The sequence below is a fragment of the Parasteatoda tepidariorum genome, chromosome 1 (genome assembly GCF_043381705.1).
Source record: "Parasteatoda tepidariorum isolate YZ-2023 chromosome 1, CAS_Ptep_4.0, whole genome shotgun sequence".
Classification (NCBI taxonomy): Eukaryota; Metazoa; Arthropoda; class Arachnida; order Araneae; family Theridiidae; genus Parasteatoda; species Parasteatoda tepidariorum.
This window is the reverse complement of record NC_092204.1, coordinates 4,438,675-4,461,638: the sequence shown is the minus strand read 5'-3', so window position 1 is coordinate 4,461,638 and position 22,964 is coordinate 4,438,675. Positions and strand designations below refer to the sequence as shown.

Below are 22,964 nucleotides of genomic sequence, written 5' to 3'. Positions count from 1 at the left end.
AGTATATATTTCAATTTTAGGAATAATTTTGTATCAAAAATGTGTTTTTGTCCTCTCATCTTGGAAAATATAGGTTTTTGCCACTTTTTGCCAATTTGCTTGGCCAAAACCTGTATTTGCCAGGACGGTTTTTACCATGGTTTTTTACACCTGCGGCAAAATCTTGCCAACCCTGGTATATATATATATAATCTCAGAGAGGTGAACTCCTTCCAAATATAAAATACAACTACACCACTGATAATGACAAATACTCTTATTCAAAAAGTTTGATGGAAAAGCTGAATTTGAAAGAAAGAGATTTTATGGTAGTGAAATTCAAAAGGTAAAAAACTTAAAAATATTTGTGGAAAAAACATGTTATATTTTGAATCGTTTTTTGTTCAAAAAATTAATGTTCATTTTCTGCACACTAATGTGAACACAGAATGTTGCTCTTTGTTTCTTCTCCTTCTGCAAATGTTGGCAGTAGAAATTGTTCCGTTACACTGTCTTCATCAATATCACTTTGCACTTCTTCAGTTTTTTCCACCCTTAGGTAAACTTACAACACCACAAGTTTCAACAACTTGCTACAAATTATAAGAATGGTCATCAGAGACACATAATTCTCTATTTTTGAAGTGAAATGTTCAACGGAAGTATTGATGCATTTGTTTGTTTTCTTTTAAATTTTTCAATTCCTACTATTAGTTCGCACTCCCCCTATATATCTTGTTCAAATTTTCAATCGTTCATAAAATACTTTTTTATTCATCCACTCAAGTTCAAATACAATTTTTTAAATTTATAGTGGATCACACTTGATGTTAATACAGTTTTTTTTTCTCCATATATTAATTTACTAGCCGCCTAAGGCGGCCAGCTGTCCGCCACGCTGAAGGTTTTCACAAATAAAGTTTTTTAAAACATAGCAGGAAATCTGAAGATTAGTGGACAATTAAAGTGTNATTAATTCATTAAATAGGGATGAGTTAAAAACGAAATGGAATTTTTTGATAGGTTAAGCATTAGTCATTGTTTTAAATTTTACTATAAGCTATTCAGTTCTTCACATATTTTAAAAATAACATCAGTGATCATTTCTAACTTATAGTTCCATTTGAATGGGGGGAAAAAACAGTTTATTGTGCACACTTAAATATTTAATTATTTTATATTCGCTGTGTCAGATAAATTCAATAAAGAACTTTTGGTCCACGTCACCAAATTTAAACTTTTATAGTTGCCTGATACCACATGCCTTTTTTCTCCAATTCCTACTATTAGTTCACACTCTCCCTATTATCTTGTTCACATTTTCAATCGTTAATAAAATACTTTTTATTTGTCCACTCAAGTTCAAATACATTTCTTTTAAACTTGTAGTGGATGACACTTGATGTTGATACAGTTTTTTCAAATATTAATTCATTAATTTAATTAAATTAATTAATTTCAGCTTTATATAGAAGAACAAATTGTAATTATTTAATAAAAGTAATTTAAAAAATTTTTTTCTTTGTGGACCAAAGTAGGAATTGACTTTAAAAATTTTTTTTTTTACATACATTACTTGTTCATTGGCATTTTATTTAAATAATTTCGTAAAAATATTGGAAAAATTAAACAGATTATGGTTTATTGGTTGGATATAAGCATATTTATAGGTTTGAAAAATTATTGCTGGTAAAAAAATAATAATAATAATTTCAGACTTACAGAGCTACAGCTTCCACTTCTTTGGGAGCCCATGATTTAAGGCACACAAATTGAGGATTTCTCTCATTTTTTATGCAAAAAAGCTTTGAAGAGCAGCTTTAGCTACAATAAGCGAAAAGCAACAAAGAGAGACACACAATTTTCTCAGGATCTCAATAAGCACTCACTGAAGAAAAGAAATTCAAGTTTTATTTTTTGATTAAAATTCAGTTGCATTTTGGGACCAGAAATTATGTATGTGTGCCTTACTTAATCCGAATTATCTCGGTTAAGCTATTATCTCTCTTGTTTAAAATTCACTCAATATCCCTATGCATTAAAATTCATCTAAGATTGCTTGTAAGCCACAATATATCTTATTAGATAAAAAAATTTTTAAAAAAAAACTAAAAATAATTTAAATCATAAATTCAGGTGAGACACAGTTTGACTGCTTTTTCATAACAGACAACAAGTATTTTTAAAAAAATGTTAATGGCTGATATCAGAGTTGCCACACAAAAAAAATGAGCAAAATAGTTGCCTAAATAAGTGCAAAATTTTTCTATAATATGACTAAAATTTTATTAAATGACTTGTTAAATACTATGATCCATTTAGTCTAGTTAATGGCAAATATAATAATTTTTATACATACGTTTGTGTTCTAGCACTAAATATTTATATTAAAAAAATTTGTTGCAAAAAATTAAATACTTTTAATTACTAGAATTCATTAAAAAAAACTTTTTCTAAAAATGTTTCCCCTTTATCGATAATTGATTAAAGCAAATTAATATCGTATTAAAAAAAAATTTATTCATGCAGAATTTTGTAACAAACTTTGAAAAGGTGAAACAATATAGACTTATAATGGAATCTGTGCAGTGATGACTCAATTTTGCAATTCATAATCTTTTTAAGAAAAAAATTCATCCGGCCGGCCGCAGGTTGACAACCAAATTTATGCTTAAAAAACATTGCTAGTAGTACAGAAAAGTCTCCCAATAGTCTTCTTTTCCGGAAAATAGTTGCTTTCTTTGGCCTTTTCATGCAAAAAAAAAAAAAAGTTGCAATAGTCGCCTCAAGCCGGAAATAGTTGCATTTTAGTTACCTTTGGCAACCCTGGATTAATGAAGTTTTATCAAAGTCATCTTACACAGAATCAATCCCTTTTTGCACAAACAAGGGAGGTACAAAGAAACGTGCCTCACCCGATTAAAATACAAGGTGTGGTAATTAACGTACAGAACTCATCTAATAAACCTAAAATTTACCAATTCATTTTCAATGTTTTGAACTGTTATGCATTCAGTACTAGGCACCAAAAATTTCAGAAACAACTTTACAAAATTTTCTTTGGGAATTCTCTTTAATTCTGACTATGAGATTTTCTTGATATCTATCATAGCAGCCAACACAGATAGGAAAAAATCCAGTAGATTTTATGAAATAATATAAATTTCATGATAATCGTTTCAAAATATGCTAAATATTTCACACACAGGGAACTTTTGGGGATTTTTATAGTCAACAAAATAGAAAAACTGCAATATTTTCCAACTATGATTTCACATTAAATGACCTTGAAATGTTTACTCATTTTGAATAATAATAGGCATTTAATTCATCAAAGATAGTTAACTGAATTTTATAAATGAGGCTCGCTTTATTATGCATTACTGACACTTATTTAAATATTCAAGCAAGCAATATTCTTCAGAAAAATTATACTTCAATAAGGGATTTTTTTAATTGCTGAAAAAGTACAAAAACCAGGAGAATTTTTATGAAACCAGTAGACTACTGGAAAATCCTGTACAGTTGGCAGCTATGTATCTATGACATCCTCAAATCTTGTTCCTTTTAAAAAATTTAGAGATAACAAAAATGAATTATCCACCATACTTTCTAGATTCAGCAATTTTTTAATGAGATAGGGTTTGAGGATGGTATAAAACTTTGAAGTCAGTATTAAAAAGCACTTCTAAACAAGAAATTATTTTTGAAACTTTTACAGCTGAGTATAGAAGTGCATTATTTTAAGTTGGAGTTACTTCAAAGCATGTGTATGTAATTCACATAATATTCTTAGGAATCATTAGCAGAGCTGCACAAAATTCTCAGAGTCTAATATTTCCACAAAACAGTTTTTTCACCTTTAAATTATAGCATTTTTTTTTTTTAATTACAATAACTTTTTCAAAATATTTTTAGCAAGTAAAGTTTATACATTTAAAAAATTTTTGACAATAAATATTTCTTTAACAATTGAATCAACCATCTTTGAGTTAAAAATTATGAAAATAATAATTTACAAAACTAAATTTTAGGTCACACTTATAAACTTAATTCAGTCTAATAAATAAACAAATTGACATACAAAGTTACAATTATTTTTATAAGAAAAAGTTTGTTAAAGTATCCAATTTTTTTCAAATAAGACTAAAAATTTCCAATAAGAAAAAAATTTAAAGATGGAAAAGTAATAATAACAGTAGTTTTAGTTTTGTAATAATTTACAAAACTAAATTTTAGACATCATTTATAAACTTAACTCAGTCTAATAAATTGGCAAATAAAGTTACTACTATTTTTTTCAGTGAAAAGTTTTTTTAAGTGGGCAATTTTCTTTTTCAATAAAAATATTTTTGTGCAAGTAATTTTTTTCAAATAAAACTATTAATAAGAAAAACATTTTAACGATGGAAAATTTTTTGCCCTCTTGGGTATTAGATCAATTCTGTAAATTAATAATTACACATTTAAAAAATATAAATTGCTAAAATCTTAGTTTTGAATTAGTTTCTACAAAGCTCACATAAACATCAAGATAATAAATGGAATGCTTTAAAAGGAAAAATATAACATCAGTACAAGCAATAAATATATTACATCAATAATCTTATAGCTACAAATGTATTTGGCGCATTCATATATAAACAGTATAAAAAAGACTAGAGAACTATTTTAAAGAAATTAAACAAGTTTACTTAAAAAATAGACGTTTTTGAATACAACATAATTTCAATGTGGAGATTTTTCTTTTTTAGTGTATTTCTGGTTGTGAAGAAGTATTAAGTTCTGGACAGCCGTGATTGTTGACTGTTCGTTTTGACCGGTAATTACATGCCTGTCGATAACGACGTGCATTTCATCAGGTTCACTACCTAAAAACATGAATAAATAAATAAAGCTTGTAAGAATGTAAAAAAGTTTAGTACACTAAAAAAATGCTATAGTAAGTCACATATTTTACAATAAAACAGAATGGTATTGCGCTTTAACTTATACCTTCATTTAGGTATAGTTGCTGTATTAAGTTAAGAGTATCAAAACTTGATTTTAAAGAATTCAAACAACAGACGAACCTCTACTTAACATAGTCATTAAGTTCCGATAAAAATTGGTGCATTATATGGAAAATTCGTTAAATAGAAAATCACCATTTGAATTACTTAAACACAAAACAGGTTTTAAATTCATAAACACTGGACAAAATTGAAATAGCAATTGTTGCACCTTTATCTTGCAAACTAGTATCTACTTGTTTCAAAAGATTTTATCAAATGAAGGTTTGATGATTTCTTCATCTTCCTCACAATTTAGTGCTGTATTGTTTTTATTTGTCACACTGTCCAAAATATACGATTCAGTTAATGTTTCTGTGGTTGCAGTTTCAGAATCAATAAAAAGAAAATCATTAATTGTCTTCAATTTCGAGGTTCTGTCTTACAAGGGAAACTAGGTAAGTGTGAGTCGCCAGTTTTGAAATAAACTAGTGGGATGTATGCCTTATGAGGAATAATTTTATGGGGCAACATTCGTTTCGGCCCATAGAAGGTCCTGTGAGAGATAAAAAATAATTCAATATATAGAAAAATCGGTATTTTATTACTTCAATGCAGACTATTAGTTATTGTAATTGTCTCATACTCCAATTAAATTGTAATTAATTGGTTTATTAATTAATTTGCTAATTAATAAATTAATTAGCAAATTAAGTAATTAATTATTAATTAATAAATTGATTTGCAATTGCATACTCCAATTAATTCGAAAAAAAAAAATTTGATGTCAATTTTTTTTTTTAAAAATTAACCTAACAGGTTTTTCTGAAAAACTGCAGATGTATAAAATTTTCGAAATCAATTTTGACAATAAATATGCATTATATAGTACGTGGAAGTACCACAAAATTAATTGGAGTATGAGATAATTACAATAACTCTGCATTGAAGTAATAAAATACTGATTTTCTTATATATTGAATTATTTTTTATCTCTCACACGACCTTCTGTGGGCCGAAACGAATGTTGCCCCCTAAAATTATTCCTCATAAAGCATACATCCACTAGTTTATTTCAAAATTGGTGAGTCACACTTCCCTAGTTTCCCTTGTTAGCTGAACCTACATTTTTTTTTTAGATTGTCTGAAGGAATATCATCTTCGACCTCAGCACATTCCAAATTCTCTAAGAATCCGGCTCTAGCAAAACGGTTATGAATAATAAGAGCTGTAACATAATAGTTTCATGCTTTAAAAATTTCTGTTATATTTTGGCATGGATTCCTGTATGAAATGCAAACAAAAAGGAAAAGGGATTTTACCGCTTTCTCTATTAATGAAATTTGAAATTGTCTATTATTGCAGGCAAACACAAGTAGATCTTATTATCGAGATTTTGCATAAATAACAAAATTAAAATTTTAGATCAACTTGTTGGAAATTTAAAGTACTGAAAATGAATTACTGATTTGTGGATTTTCGAGAATCAACGCTCTTGAAATTCACAGAATTCCGCAAATTAGATGAAGAATCACATGCCTGTACTCATATATAAGAATTTTAATACATATATATATACACACAATACATACATATATAAAATCTGTTATATATTTTGAGGAGTTCAAGAGCGAATAGCTAAAAAAGGCTAGGAAATAGAAAATTTTTTTTATTAAATTGCTACTTACAACTATATGTACCAAGCCTATCTTTTATCACATCTTCTGGAATGACAGATATGCTGTCAAAATCTACATTTTTAGCAAGCTCAAATACAGATAACTGAAAAACAAAAAAATATGTTAAAATTATTTATTGAGTAATATGAAACTTTTATGCCTTGGAGCCAGTAGTTGAACTCCAGATATTTTTAAGAATTGTTATTTGGAAAAAACTAAAAATATTAATATGTTTATAATTTTTTTATTACATATTTCTATTTTTGTTAACAATTAAATACTAATTTTTGAATGGTTGAACAGATTTTTCTCCCGTAAAGTGCTTTGGTAGTATCTCAAAAAAATCTTTTAATCTATGTATAATGGTTAACAGTATGGCAGAATTAGCTTACTTTGGCCAAAAAACTAAATTTTTCTGAAGAACTTTTTTCGTCAAATTTGGATTTATCACCTCCAAAATAGAGGAAGAAAACAGAGTTTTGGAAATACGGCTTTTATAGATTAATACCTGTAACGGTTAAAAAATTTGTCACTTTAACCTTATTTTAATGTGTCATGCTTCTCTTAATATGTTTTGAATGATTGCATACACTACAATAATTCTTTAACAAAAACTTACAAATTCTCAGCCTGAAAACGAGTACGTAATAGGTAAATTTTGATGAATTAAATATTTTTTATTAATTTATATTATATTATTCGTCAGTGATGAAAAAAATTTTGAATTGTAATGCATNAATAAAATTACCTGATTTTTCCAGGTTTTTATCCAAATTTCCCTGATATTTCCAGGTTTTTTCCAGTATAAAAAAATTCCCTGATAATTCCAGGTTTTCAAGGTTTTCCAGATGGGTGGCCACCCTGAATAATTCTTTAACAAAAACTTACAAACCCTCTGCCTAAAAACGAGTACGTAATGGGTAAATTTTGATGAATTAAATATTTTTTATTAATTTATATTATATTATTTGACAGTGATGAAAAAAATTTTGAATTGTAATGCATACATTTTTTTTTTATACATTTAGAATTTTCAGATATTTTTAAACCTTAATTTAGAATTTCATGCCAATTAATCAATAAAAATTTGGCAAAATTGCAATACTTTATATTATGTTATACATCCTAAGAGTTAACTGTGAAAGAATAACCCTTTAATCATTTAAAGCTATGAAATTAAGAAATGCCCATATTTTTAAGAATTTTGTATATATAAAACTGGCAGATAGTCATGTTTTTTATTTTGATATTTTCCCTTTTCCTCGAATTATGTTTATTAGTTTTAGAATTTATTTCCAACTGTCTGCATAAGTAACCACTACTACTCTTAAATTTTATAGTATTCTATTTTAAAAACAAAGACGAGGTAAAACTGTTGAAGGTCAGAGCAATTGTAATTTAATTTTTATTATAAATTTAGCTTGAGCCAGGGTGGCTGGCCAGGTAAAGCATTCACTGTTTGATGAGGTGAACCAGGTTTGAATCCTAGCGGTGGCTCGCAAAGACAGAATGAAAACCCGACTACCCATTATTTTATTTTATAACTGTCATTAAACAGCTGACTTAATTCTGAATTTATGACTATCAATGTTTAACTCCATAGCTTTTAATTTTTTTGAACCTAATCCAAAATACAAAGGATCAAGTGATTGGGTGAAATTTTGCTTTAGTAGAGGACTATTTGATGGAACTATCTTTCTATCAGGAAGATCTATTAAATATAACATTAAAAAAATATTTAAAACAATGTCAGCAATTAATTTTGAATTTTTCAAAACAATTATACTGAAATAAAAATCTCCAAATATAAATACAATTTAATTAAATGCTTACACTTGTTTCAGAAAATACAATAAACTGCAAAGGAATGAAACAAAATAAGTAAGAAGGAATTAAAAAAAAATGAACATACAGAAGTTAGACTGTACTTTGAAAATAACCAGAATTCTTCTTCAATTGCAGGGAATAGTGCTGCAACACCCATTCCAATGGCACAAATTGGCTCTATAGAAAAAAGAATCATAATTTTATGTACTGATGATCTTGAATTATTAATAAACTATCCGGAATTACCGATAATTGGTAACATGCTATCCAGCCCCTTTTTTGTTGGGTAATAATAATAAGCTTAATAGAAAATTTTTAAAGGTGATTTTTTACTTGTTAATGTATGACATAAAAAGTGGCGACAGTATATTTTCAAAGGTAATTTTTTTTATTTAGTAGCTACATAAATGGCTGCAATAAATTCTTAAATGTGATTTTTTTTTTATTTAGTAGCCAGATAATAATTGGCTACAGTAAATTTTTACGGATGATCCAGTAGCAAAATTCAGTAGAGTTAGCAGCTATGTCTATATAATACAATTTAATAACCTGCCATTCTCCATAAACCGCCTTAACTTTCCAATCTTTAAAGCATTTGCTAATGTTTAGCTCTAATGCTCCTGATTTAGTTCTAATGCATTAATTTTTTTTCTTTAAATAATAAATATTAAAGTGCATATTTTTGTGTTTTACACTATATGTGTTTAAAATTAATTTTTAATCATTAATACTCACACATCATTAATCACAAAACATTATATAATGCAAAGTCTATTATTCCAATTATATAAAGATATTCTAATATGCAATATATTTTTAAGTCATGTAAGTGCTACAATTATATGTTTTACAAATCACACTTTCAATAAATAACATTAAACTAAATAGAGAACAATAATCAAATCTTAACATACTTTTTTCTTGGATAAAGTTTTTTAGAATTTGAGCAAGATCCTCATCGTTACACAGATCAAAAGCTGCACCCGGAGAATGCGGTATTAATAAACAAGAATATCTGTGAGCTAAAAGAAACAAAAAGTAATGAAACTATCTTATTCAAATTGTGTGCACTCAATGCATAAATTTTTGATGACTTCATTTCTTTTACACAGATAAAGAAACAAATTTTTAAAAAAATTAAAATATAAAGCTAATTAGCCATATCAAGTAAATATAACAAAAACTAGTCTTTGAACTAAGAAATAACCAATGTTCTAAGCAGCTTTTAAAATCATAAATTAAAAAGTATGCTATTTAAATTTATCCTTACTATATGCCAAAATAAGCAATTTCCATAAAATTAAACATTATATTTAAAGAGTAATCTGAAAAACTAAATGAAAATATTAGTCAACAAGCATTTTTTGTGTATTTCTTTAGCATTTTTTTTTATTTAGTTCCATTATTTCTAGACAATTTATTAAATTATATCTAAATTTACTTTTATCCTAAGACAAAATGAATCAGTTATATTAAGTTAGATTTATTAATATTTTAGTAAGCAGTAAAAAAAATTGTAAGTGTTATTACTTCTTTGTATACACAGAAAAAAAAAACAACTTTCATTAGACTATTCTCTTTCGGCTATAAACCTATTGGGCTACAGATTATCTTTTTAATGTTAAATTGAATCTGATTTTTTCCCTTTTACATTCTTAAATGTGAATAACTTAATTTTTTAAATTGGTAACATTTCAGCAGAACTCTAAATGTCATTTATGTTTAATCTGCATTATTAAAAAGCACATCTTAAAAATAAATTTGAATTTGTATTTTTATGAATAAATAGCATCATTTATGAATCAAACCCAACTCAAAAATCCTGAAAATTTCTGGAGTAAAATCATTAACGAGGCATTTCTAAAAATTTATGTCCTTAAAAATTTTAATTATTGATATTTTCTAAACATGAAATTCCAAATAAATTATATTCAGCATAATTTAAATGAATAATTAAGCATAAGTTTACTTAATCTCTAATCACATTTATTATTCTATCAGAAAAAAAGGTTTAGCTTTAATCAATAATTCTGACTTTTAATGCCGGAAACTCATCAGGTTTAAGCTGTAAAGCCTTGGTAATCAGTAATTTAATTTGTTAAAAGTTAAGGCCTACCTCCAATTTTTTTGGTAGTGGTAGTGATAAAAAAAAAAGTTATATTAATCACTATTCTAATACAATTTTACATCGCATAAAATTATTTTTACAATGGCCTTTATTAAATTTGATATTCAGGATATACAACAAGCTTTTCTCTTGTTCCTGGATACGTAGGATTCTAGAAAAGCTTTTTTTTTTAAATATTATTTCATAACGTTCAACAAAAAAGCTTATGTATATATAATTAGTTGCAGCATTGTTAGTTAAATATAAGAGACAAACAAGATATAAAACTCATTTATATGTACCGCATAATTGTAATACATTCAAATATTTCATTCAGTATTGAATGCAGTAATTAATGAAATACATTTTAAAAACTAAATTATAAATTCAACTTTTCAATGTATGATAATAGTAAAATTACAAGTAATTATGAATGTCTAGTATATTTCTATAAAACTCACGATCAATAGTTTGTAAACTGAGAGGTATTGCTAAAGATTTCATTCTAAATTCATTTAGCCATCTTCTACTTTGGTCATCGTGTTTAGAAAATTCTAAGGGTTTGCCCTAAAAGAAAATTATTAATGTATTAAGCGAACAAGTACACATAAAATATAATAACATGATGGAACAAAAACGTTTACTAAGTATAAGCAATTGGTTATTCAATAAAATAACAACATTTTATATTTTGAATGTGTAATATTTAAATGCATAGAATAATCATAAGATGTCATTTCTAATTATTAGAATCAGTATTATATGTTTGTTAAATTCATATAATTTTTAAAGTCAACAAAACATCACCATTTTTTATGTCTGTTTTGTATATCTATTTTAAAGAGACTATTTTTTTTTCAGTGTTGTTTTTCTATAATTTCTTTTAACGATGATAATTCTGTCCAGTGTGCGTAGCCAGCCAAATCTTTCAACAAAAAATAAGCACCTTTTAAGTATTCAAAAATATTTTTAAGCACCATGTACATTAACAAAATAATTTTTAAAGACTTCACACGATCATGGTAAAAATAATCTGCTTCTGACAAAGAACTCTTTTCTTGACGATATTAGCCACCATAAAAAGATCGAGATATTTTTTCAGTTCGATTTCAGAGGGTAGAAAATGAAACCTAAAGCTGAGAATATCTTGCAAAATGTAGCACATGAGAGTGCAAGAATCTCATCTAACCCAGCGCTGTATAGGCAGGCACATGTGAACCCGTAAGGGTCTCATCAAACATGTAAAATTATTGGTGCTTTAATAAGCTTAGGACTCATGGTACGGTAAAATGCATTGAGTCTAAATTAATCATAAAAACGGTGAATACAGCAATGTAAAAATGGCAAAAAATGGACATAATTCAGAAAAAAATCTCGTTTTTAAAAAAGAAAAATTAAGCTCTTCTTAAAAATAACTTTAAAAAACGAATTCAAAAATAAATACTTTTTAAAAATGCTATGCAGAATGTTGTCTTCTAAAAATAGTATTTTACAAAATGATACTAACAGTGAACCAATAGAGACAAATCAGCTTTAGCTAAAAAGTTGTAGTTTAAATAAAAAAAGTTGTAAATAGTTGTGTTTCTTGTGGAATCGGGTGGGATAGTTTCCAAATTTAGGAAGATTTGTATCTTTGAATGTTCTTATTGATTTAGAATTATTATTTTGCTAACTTGAATTGCTAATTAGAACTATTATTTTGCTAACTTATTATTTTTTTTACTGATCATATAGAGCTGAAAACTAAATGTGTAAAATAATTCAAACATATTGGACATTTAAATAAAATACTTCATATTTAATTTAAATGAAATATTGTTTTACTTGCATTGCAATTTTGAAAAACTTATTTAGGTAATACTAGATAGGTAAAAGTGCCAAATATTTTTTTAAAAAAAGGTATTTAATTAAAAATGAGCTAAGTCACAATTAAACAACACAACATTTGTAAAACAGGAGAGATTTTTGTATCGTGATCTTTGGCTGAATAATCGAATTAAAGTAATAAATCCGGTTATTATTAATACCAACCTGTCTAAATAAATAATTACCGCTTCTTTTGATCAAAGTGAGAAATTTCACAAATTATTCACTTATTATTAATACTAACCAATCAAGTTTGGTCAATGTTATGCAACGATTCATATAGCAATGGGACATGGGTGTTCCTCTTTGTATATGTGTTATATCCGGTTATGTGATAAATTCGGTTATTATTAATACCAACCTATCTAAATAAATAATTACCGCTTCTTTCGATCAGTGAGAAATTTCACAAATTATTCACTTATTATTAATAATAACCAATCAAGATTGGTCAATGTTATGAAAAGATTTATATAGCAATGGTACATGGGTGTTCCTCTTTGTATATGTGTTATATCCAGTTATGTGATAAATTCGGTTATTATTAATACCAACCTGTCTAAATAAATAATTACCGCTTCTTTCGATCAGTGAGAAATTCACAAATTATTCACTTATTATTAATAATAACCAATCAAGATTGGTCAATGTTATGAAAAGATTTATATAGCAATGGGACATGGGTGTTCCTCTTTGTATATGTGTTATATCCGGCTATGTGATAAATTCGGTTATTATTAATACCAACCTGTCTAAATAAATAATTACCGCTTCTTTTGGTGAAAGTGAGAAATAAAAAGAGAAAATCTAGGTATGGCGAGGTTTATATAAATTGTAGCCACCCCCGGGCCAAGATCTACATGGTTTTTTTTAAATTTGCAAGTTTAAAATGTGTTGGGCACCTAGGCGATTGCAGTTGTCTCGCCAGATCACGATATGGAAAAATCCCTGTAAAACATAATTATAGGCTAACTTACACCTGGTGTTGCTATCTGTACAGTGAAATTAGTGTGGACCAAAGTAAACGACTGTATAAAAGATTGGGCAGAGTTGCCTAAAATATAAAGAGACAGTTTTAATATGAATAAAAATGGTTTAATAAAGATTATACATAGACAACTATCTTTGTTAAATTTTGACATATACCTTCTTTGCAACCACTTAAGACAATCAAACAGTTGTGGCGAGCACTAGCCATGATCAAGTAATAAATTTATAGAACAATAGATCATGAATACATTAGTTGTAACTGTTAAGACGAGGGTATCAAAAAATTACAAGTTAAGGTACGCCCCTCTATCATCGCATGATCACCCTAAATTATTCACAAAAAAAAAGAGAAAAAAATTAAATAATTGTTTAAAACTGCGAATTTAGAATAAAACAAGTATGTAGCAAATCAACTATTCATATACGATTTTGACATTCTCAACTTTCATCAAAAACTACACTTAAAAGCGACAACAACCAGCCTCAGCTGCCGAAACCAATGAAAACAAAACAAATCATCACCGTAATTGCCAGATTCATAATGTTAAAACTTCTATTTACAAAAATTCCACAAAGCTTCTAGGTACTGTTTTTACTGCGCAATTCCAACCAAAATTGGTCATCGAAATAGCGGATAATCAAACAACAGCCTGTCTCATTTTCTTTTGATGGTCATCAGATGTGCCTGAATTATAAGCAGTGAAAATAGCCCATTTCTCAGGTTGAAAACTTCTCAACTTCTATCGGATGTGGATGATAAACAAATTTGAAAATTTGTTTTTATTTGGATTTTGATGACAAATAACAATGTCCGAATTGGAGCTCTGCCGGTTTGCTTTCGAAGGTAAATTTGAAAAACTTAAAGAAAGAATTGAAAAGGATAAGTCTTGTTTACTTACTAAAGATGGGGTAAAAATATCATTTATATCTTTATTGTTAATTTGTACTGTTATGTAACAAGCTCTGTATGTTATTTCATGTGTCCGAATTATTAGATAATTCTAACTAAGGTTAGAGTGTAGAATAGAGAGTTTCTTGGATTAAGCTCTGTTAATTGAAGCTTTTTCAGGGTAAAAGTTTCCCATTTTGTGTCTCTCTAATTTTGGCGACTTCTTATGTTCTTTCAGATAATAAGAAATTGAGATCAAAATGATGGTTAAATATTAAATTTTCCCGTTTTTCCTTGGAAATGGAAAGGATATGTTAAAAGCTCCATAGTGCAATGGGGGAGATTTCCTTATCCTGCTCTATGACAGAATAATCGCCAAGTCTTGGCAACTTCTGTCAAGTAGCTCACGAGAAACTAAAAATTAAAGAGGAAAAAANGAGATCAAAATGATGGGTAAATATTAAATTTTCCCGTTTTTCCTTGGAAATGGAAAGCATGTGTTAAAAGCTCCATGGTGCAATGGGGGAGATTTCCTTATCCTGCTCTATGACAGAATAATCGCCAAGTCTTGGCAACTTCTGTCTAGTAGCTCACGAGAAACTAAAAATTAAAGAAAGAAAAAAAAACGTCGCAGAAAACGGCCAACTCCTCGAACTGTATAATTCGCAGCCACAGCAAACATCCACTTGTTGATTTTTAATTGCAAGATTAAGTTCTATTTGGCACCTTGACGATTGTAGTTGGCGCAACATAGCACTATACAAAAAGTAGGGGGTATTACCATACTGTGATCTGTATCACCAATTACAATTGTCAAGGTGCCAAATAGATCCTAAACTTGCAATTTAAAAAAAAAACAAGTGGATGTTTGCCAGGGGGTGGGTACGAGTTTTACCTTTCGAGTTGGTCCCTTTCTGTGATGTTTTTCTTTAGTTTCTCGCGGGCCACTGCCCAGAAGTTTCCAAGACTTGGTGATTATTCTGCCACTGATCACGATGCGGAAATCTCCCCTGAAAATATCCCTGTATAGTGTCTAATTGGGGAGATTTCCTTATTGTGATCTGACGCACAGGGAGATTTCCGTATAGTGATCTGTGGCAAAATAATCACCAATTCTTAGCTACTTCCTGGCAACGCCCCATGAGAAACATCACAGAATGGGACCAACTCGAAAGGTATAACTCTTAGCTAACCCAAGGCAAATATCTATATGTTTTTTTTTTAAGTTGCAAGCTAAGGATCCATTTGGCACCTAGACGATTGTAGTTGGTGCAACTAGGGACCTTTTCGTATTGTGATATGTCATGCCAACTACAATCACATAAGTGCCAAATGCAATTTAAATTTGCACGTTTTTTTTTTTTGAAAATCCTGTAGATGTCTGCCCGGGGGGTTACTATGAGAATATTGCCATCACCTTGACTCTTTGCACAAGAACTTTTCTGACCATTATAAAGAAGTTTTGTCCCTGGAAGTCCCTCAATGGGTTATGAACTCTAATGCAAAGGTTTAGATTCTAGAGGAATTTTCAACTAATGAAACATTGAAATGGTGATCGTCTCACATCAGTCGGCTCAAAATGGTGTAACAGGGGACCTGGATCTGAACCATCATGCCACTGACATATTTTCACAAGCACGTCAGTAGCATGATTTTGTTTGAAGCAGTATCAACGATTTGATTGTTTTGTTGATACTGCATTTTAGTGTAAAACAATTATTTTTGGGGTATTTTTTAATTATCTAATTAAAAATATATGGCTCTTTTTAAGCAAGTATTTCTTTGTTGTATTTTCTTCATTATTGTATTTATTTTGATTATAACAAATAGACGGCTATTACCTGTTGGGAGAAAAGTATTGAGAAAACCAGGATTGTGGTTTTGGATGCCATAATCTGGCTTTAGACCAGACGCATGGGTTTTACTGTCTTTAAGTGTACCAAACCCTGATCATTGGTAAAAGATAAAAATTATATATGTATAACAATTGTACACATAATTACATATATTAATAATATTTGATATTTTTTATACAATTTGCTTTAACTTATTAAAAGAAAATAATATAATAAGAAAAGATCTGTAACTTTTGAAGCTCTGCAATTCATTGAACAGCGAAAGTGAATACTTTTAATTATGAATAAATATGCTTTTAATACTGATAAATTATGTTTTTGCATAAGGATGAATAATGCAATATTAAAAATAATCAGGGTTGGGATTTTGGTTGTCCAAACAGGACATGTAGGTTTTACTGTCTTAAAGTGCCCAAAACCTTAACATTGGTAAAAGGTAAAAACTTTATATGTGTAGCCATTGTATGCATAATAATTACATATATTAATAAATATTTTATACAATTTACTGTAAAATGTTAAAGGAAAATAATATAATAGGAAAAGATTAATAACTTTTGAAGCGGCACAATTCATTGAATAACAAATGTTAATACATTGTCCATTAAATGCTGATAAATTAGGTTTTATGCATAAGGATAAATAATGCAATATCAAATATACTAATAAACTTTTTTAATAGTAATACAAAAACTTGTCTTCATTTTGTTTCTTGTTCAAAAATTAATCTTTTATTCTTCACCTTATTTTTTTTTAAAAATTGTGATGTAATTTGAACAAAATAGTTTTGGATAGTTTAAGACTGTTTTGGACTGGACAGTTTAAACCGTGGATTAATCCATTCAGTTCTAAACCTTGCCAACTCTGGAGTTAACACACACATTGATTGTATTTATTTTTTTAAGAAAACCTAACAGATTTAATGCATAAGAGAATTGCTTAAAAATGTTTCGTCTTATAATTCTGCATGCCTCTTTTGTTCCTATACTCTAAATAACTGGATTTTCACAAGGGAGTGGTTGATATTTTATTTTGCTCAATATTTATGAGGCTGAGACTCTTTGTTCTAAACAATTTTTTTTTCCAGTCTGGAAGGATACCTCTACATTGGGCTGCATCTGGAAGTCAAAAGGATATTGTGGACTATCTTTTGAAATTAGGATCTCCAGTCGATGAACTTGATGATGTATGAAATATATTTCTTACTTTCTACTGAAAATTTATATTAATTTATTTCCCATTCAGTAAATACAATATAGCTGCAAGGAATAGTGATTTAGCTGATACTTGGCCATCATTTTAGTAAAATGTTGACCATCAAGCTGAATTCATAATTTGACCGTCAAAATTAACTTGTTTTTATAAAATATAAAATGAACTCATGGAAATGCACTTTAAAATGTTCAAGAATTTTTTCATGGTTTTAAAATTATGTAAGCTTTAAAGATGTTTATTTAAAATTTTTTATTTAATTATTCTTGATTTGAAATGAAAATTCTGAAGCCCAGGTAATAAAGTATTTTTTGTCATAAAGTACGTATCTGCAAATAAAATCTGTTTTGAAAATACCTTTAGTCTTTTATCTAAGAATTGTTTTGAGTATTCAGCTTTTGGTAATGAAAATTAGTATACTTTTCTTGGTTGTGAATGTGATGTATGCTTTGTTATAATAGACAATATGTAACTTAATTACAATATTTTAAATGTTCTTTACATATGAAGGTAGGCCTGAGAAATTAAGTTTTGATTTCGTTTATGAAAACAAAACTAAAATAGTTTTTTTTTTAAAGTTATTATATTGTATGGTTTGTCTGTATCATGCAATATATTTTATTAGTTTAATAATTATCTGACATGGATGAAAAAAGCAATTTGATTATTTCTCTGTAGAGACTGTATATTAAACTGGAAAAGGGGAGTGACACTTAAGATCAATGATATGAAGCTTGAGAGAGTCTTTAAATTTAAATACCTGGGATTTATAATGTTTATTTCATTAAAACTGAATATTCTCAATTTCAGACTTCATTTTCCACCCTCTGATATCAAACAGAAAAATCTCTCGAGCATTTAATAATGGCTAATAGAATAAAGAAAAGAGTTCTTTGTCAGAAACTAGTTATTTTCTCATGATAGTGAAATGCCTTGGAAAATTATTTTGCAATTTTTTTACTGTATATAGTGCTTGAAAATATTCTTCGAGTGTCAGATTATTTATTTCCTGATTTATTTTGTAGTCTAATTGGACTCCTTTGATGATTGCGTCTTCTGTTGGCTCTGCAGAGATTGTAGCCGTACTTATAGGCAAGGGAGCTGATGTTAATTCTCCAAATCAGACAGGGCAGACGGCCTTACACTATGCCGCTTCAAAAAATAGGGAAAATGTAAGTATTCATCTCAAATTTAATATGACTGACATTTGCAAAATGAAATGAATTTAATTTTTTAATGTAAATAGGTCAAAAGTATTTTCTATTAATGTTCAGCAATATTTTTATTCAATTCCTACTACAGTAGACGCCGCTTAATGTGATCACATCGGGACGAACCTGATTTGATAACAATAACCGATTGATTACAATAAACGAAAAAAAAATTAAGCTAAAAAATGATTTTTTTTCGTCTTTTAAACACTTAGATGTTGCAGTTTCACTATCCCCCTCCCCATTTTATTGTTTGACCAATAGCGATTCAGTAAGGGACCTGCCAAGATCAAGTGGCATACCCGAAACAATGTTCTCTTTTGAAGGTCACCCCTTACCCCTTTCCCATAGCGGCTGGAACATATCATCTGTCACATTGTTTAGTTCTTCTGAAAAGGTGCTCGTGACAAACATTGACTCGTTACTGGCAGGTCTTCTTTTCTCTTTATTTAGGATTTCCGGGAATTTGAAATCGTACAGTGCGGCGGAATTTTGCAATGCTTGACCGAAAATGGCAAAATACCCCCCCCCTCATAATAACACATGTTTAAAAGATAATATACCAGCCCCGTTTGGACTTTTGGTAAGTTTCAGGAAACACTTCACAAAACACAAAAAAAGTTTTCCTTCTTGTTTTTATTGATTTCAGGAAAATAAAATTTACCTATAAACTGATAACAATAAACGAACATTTGATTACAATAAACGATGATTTTTCAATGTATTTTGATATAAGCGGACGGGACTAAGCGATTTTGATAACATTAAACAATTGATAACATTAACCGTGATCACATTAAGCGGCGTCTACTGTATTAGTTCACACTCTCCTTATATCTTGTTCAAATTTTCAATTGTTAATAAAATACTTTTCATTCATCCACTAAATTTCAAATACAATTTTTTAAACTTGTAGTCTATGACACTTGATGTTAACACAGTTTTTTTTTTTTNTTTTTTTTTTTTTTTTTTTTTTTTTTTTTTTTTTTTTTTTTTTTGAAATATTAATTCGTTCAATAAATAGGGATTAAAGAAAAACGAAATGGAATTTTCTGTTGGGTTAAGTGTTAGTCATTGTTTTAAATTTTACTATAAGTGATTAGTTTTCACATATTTTAACGATAAAATCAGTGATAATTACTAACTTATAACTCTATTTGAACCGAAATATAGTTTACTGCTCATATTTAAATATTTAATTATTTTATATTCGCTATGTCAGATAAATTCAATAAAGAACATTATGTGGTAGTACATGTGGTCCACATCACCAAATTTATACTTTTATAGTTGTCTGATGCCACACGTCTTTTTTATTTTATTTTTTTATTTTTATGATTAGTTCACATTCTCCCTATATATATATTTATATCAAATTTAAAGTAACTTGCAAAACAAACTTGTTCAAATTTAAAGTAACTATGATAAAATTTTTCTTTGTTAACCTAAGTAGGAATTGACTTTAAAAATACTTTTTTAATATTACTTGTTTATGAATCTTATCTGTAGTTGATTTTTTAAACATCTTCTATTCAGTTACAAGTATTTGATTCAAGATCTGTTGCAATTTTATATTTTGTTCCTAACACACATTTTTTCTGTATCAATGTTTCCTAATTAAATAATAAGAATTTTTTATTTCATAATAGTACACACATTTTACGTGTATACTACTTAAGTGTCTAGTTCAAGTGCCATTAATAAGAAATTTAGTCAAGATTAAGCACATAAAAAGTGACGTTTATTGAGCTATGTGAAGAAAATTTAATAATTTTTGCAACCATTAGCTATATTCCGTTAAAACTTGATGGTTGAATGTAAGGCCTGTGAGTTATTATTATTTCATTATTTTTGAATGTGTATAGTTTTGTTAATTTTTTACAAAAATCTCAAGATACAGCAATTTTGAGCATTTATCAAAAGAATCCATGTTTCAAGCTTCCACCTATATTTCATAGAATCCACTTTAGAACTTTATTTTTGACTTATCATAGTCATTAATGAGGAACATGTTGAATGTATCATAAACTACTTTCAAACATTTGTAGTTATTTTTTAAACTTGGGTAACATTTTTGAAATCAGTAGTTTTAGAATATTTTTTTAGCTCTGTAATTCTCACCATGCATTTATTCACAGTATTGTTATGCGTGTATATTTATGAGTACTATTACCTTAGTTTCCGTAACTTCATGTGTAAAAATGTATTGTACTTTGCAGCTGAATTTGTTGTTCTATAAGAGCGCTTGATTTAAATCAGTTGATTATTTTAATGAAAAACCATTGATTTAAATCAAAAGATTTTTTTTGTTTTGAGAAATCAATGATTTAAATATTTTCAAAGTGTTTTAGTCTTAGGTAGTTTCAATTTCTTACTGATTTTCATAGTTTTAAAATTTATAGTAACTATATTGCTGTGTTAATATGTTTTCAATTAGCAAAATGGCCTTAGTAAATGACATTTTGAAAATCTCATAATGCCATAGCTGCCAACTCTACTGGATTTTCCAGTCGACTTATGGATTATGCCCGTTTCTCCTGGTGTACTAGTTTAATATAAAATTCTCCTGGTTTTTGTGCATTTTAAAAAATTCCTTAAAATTGAGTAAGTTTCTGAAAAAATCCCTATTGAAATAGAATTTTTGCACAGATTATTACTTGCTTAAATATTAAAATAAGTTTTACTATGAAGCAAGCATTATTCATAGAAATCGGTTTGAAACTTTGTTTTTTTGTTATAAAATGCTAAGTTTATTTTTATTCAGAACTCCCATTCTAAATTGATTAAAAATTCTGAATTATTTTTTATAAATGAAATGCCTATTACTATTCAAAATTAAGGGTTAAACATAATACACAATATTTCAAGCATATTAAATGTCATTCATAAGTGCAACTTCTCTATTTTGATGACGATAAAAAACGCTAAAATTTTTTATGTCTAAGATATTTAGTACATTATTCAACAGTTATCATGAAATTTATATTTCATAAAATCTACTGGATTTTTTTCCTATGTATGTTGACAGCTATGTAATCCTATTGCATCTAGATTTTTTAAGTTTAACAAAAAAATAATGTTTTCCTTTTAGTTGTTAATAATGATTTAGTATTTAATAATGTTTAATGATACATTAATAGTCTGTATTTTAGTAGCAATAATGATATACTTTTGTTAAATTTAAATCATACATATGTGTGTATAGAACGATTTTCAATACAAAACTGTAGTTTGAAATATATTGTCATGATTTATTTTTAAATAGTAGGAGGCTTCTGGCTCCCTTCTCCAACCTTCATTCTTCTTTTTTCTCTTAAAAGTAGTTATTTTTCAAACAAGATTTTGTTTTTAAAATACATAACTATTAAGATTTTATGTAAGAAAATTTTGTTAATCATTATAAAATTAATGATTATGATGGTTAGCTAATGATAATGATGAAAACAATCAACTCTTTTTGAAGGAAAATATTTCAAATTAGGAATACAAAAACGTGTGACTCAATAAGAAATTATAAATAATTGTACTTTTTAACAATATGTAACGATAACTTTATATTATATAATGTTTCAAATTGGAAACAGTTTATTTCTCTTGAATCTTTTATGTTTTTAAAAATTTTGATACAGGTTTAGATTTATTTCTGGCAACATCTGGTCTGTTTTTTTCCAACTCAAATTAGACTAAATTAGGTAAACTAATAGTAGTATTAGTTCACACTTTCACATATTTAAAAATAAGATCAGTGATAATTACTAATTATTTAAACAAAAAAATATAGTTTATTGGGCACAGTTAATTATTTTATTTTCACTGTTTCAGATAAATTCAATAAAGAACATTACGTGATAGCACGTGTGGTACATGCCATCAAATTTATACTTTTATAGTTGTCTGATACCACACGCCTTTTTTTTTTCAATGTCTACTATTAGTTCACACTCTCCATATATCTTGTCAAATTTTCAATTATTAATAAAATACTTTTTATTCTTTTATTCAAGTTCAAGTACATTTTTTAGGGGTGTTAATACACTTGATGTTAATACAGTTTTTTAAAATATTCATTCATTAATCTAATTTAATTAATTTTATTTTTATATGGGCAAAAAAACATAGTACAGTACAGAACCCGTTATCCGGAAATCAGAAAATCGGAAAACCAAAAAACCGGAACGAAATTCGATAAATTTTCTCGCCATTTAAAAAATATATATTTTTTTTCCTCACAAGATTTTTTGATTTTTTTTTCTTTTTTTAAAGATGTTTACCTTACCATCATTTTGGAAATAATCATTAGTGTATTACTTCATCGTTTTTTTCTTATTTTTAAGATTATTTCCAAGTTTTTTTTTTA

General features: G+C 27.8%; 2 protein-coding genes across 2 annotated transcripts in view; one reads left to right on the top strand and one right to left on the bottom strand.

Moving 5' to 3' along the window:
• Positions 1–3,878: 3,878 nt before the first annotated feature.
• Positions 3,879–13,968, bottom strand: LOC107443890 (glutamine amidotransferase-like class 1 domain-containing protein 1). The gene is made up of 7 exons (XM_016057897.4): positions 13,596–13,968; positions 13,427–13,503; positions 11,045–11,150; positions 9,391–9,498; positions 8,562–8,653; positions 6,659–6,752; positions 3,879–4,850 (listed from the first exon to the last, which is right to left on the bottom strand). The coding sequence occupies exons 1-7, from the start codon at positions 13,645–13,647 to the stop codon at positions 4,708–4,710; spliced, it is 672 nt and encodes a 223-aa protein (XP_015913383.1). The 5' UTR covers positions 13,648–13,968; the 3' UTR covers positions 3,879–4,707.
• Positions 13,969–14,091: 123 nt separating this feature from the next.
• The window catches only part of LOC107443891 (26S proteasome non-ATPase regulatory subunit 10), a 20,667-nt gene continuing 11,794 nt past the window's right edge, over positions 14,092–22,964 (top strand). Inside the window, exons 1-3 of the mRNA XM_043053426.2 lie at positions 14,092–14,348; positions 17,272–17,370; positions 18,422–18,568. Of these exons, the coding sequence (XP_042909360.1) occupies positions 14,247–14,348; positions 17,272–17,370; positions 18,422–18,568 (348 nt within the window). The 5' untranslated portion in view covers positions 14,092–14,246. The remainder of the gene's footprint in view (positions 14,349–17,271; positions 17,371–18,421; positions 18,569–22,964) is intronic.

What these genes read in the sequence shown, in the direction of transcription:
- LOC107443890 (XM_016057897.4), bottom strand. Translation starts at nt 13,647, where the DNA reads ATGGCTAGTGCTCGCCACAACTGTTTGATTGTCTTAAGTGGTTGCAAA. An exon ending in CTTAAGTGGTTGCAAAGAAG is followed by an intron (nt 13,504 to 13,595) that starts GTATATGTCAAA and finishes TTTATATTTTAG; the next exon opens with GCAACTCTGCCCAATCTTTT. An exon ending in CAGTTTACAAACTATTGATC is followed by an intron (nt 9,499 to 11,044) that starts GTGAGTTTTATA and finishes TGTTTCTTTTAG; the next exon opens with CTCACAGATATTCTTGTTTA.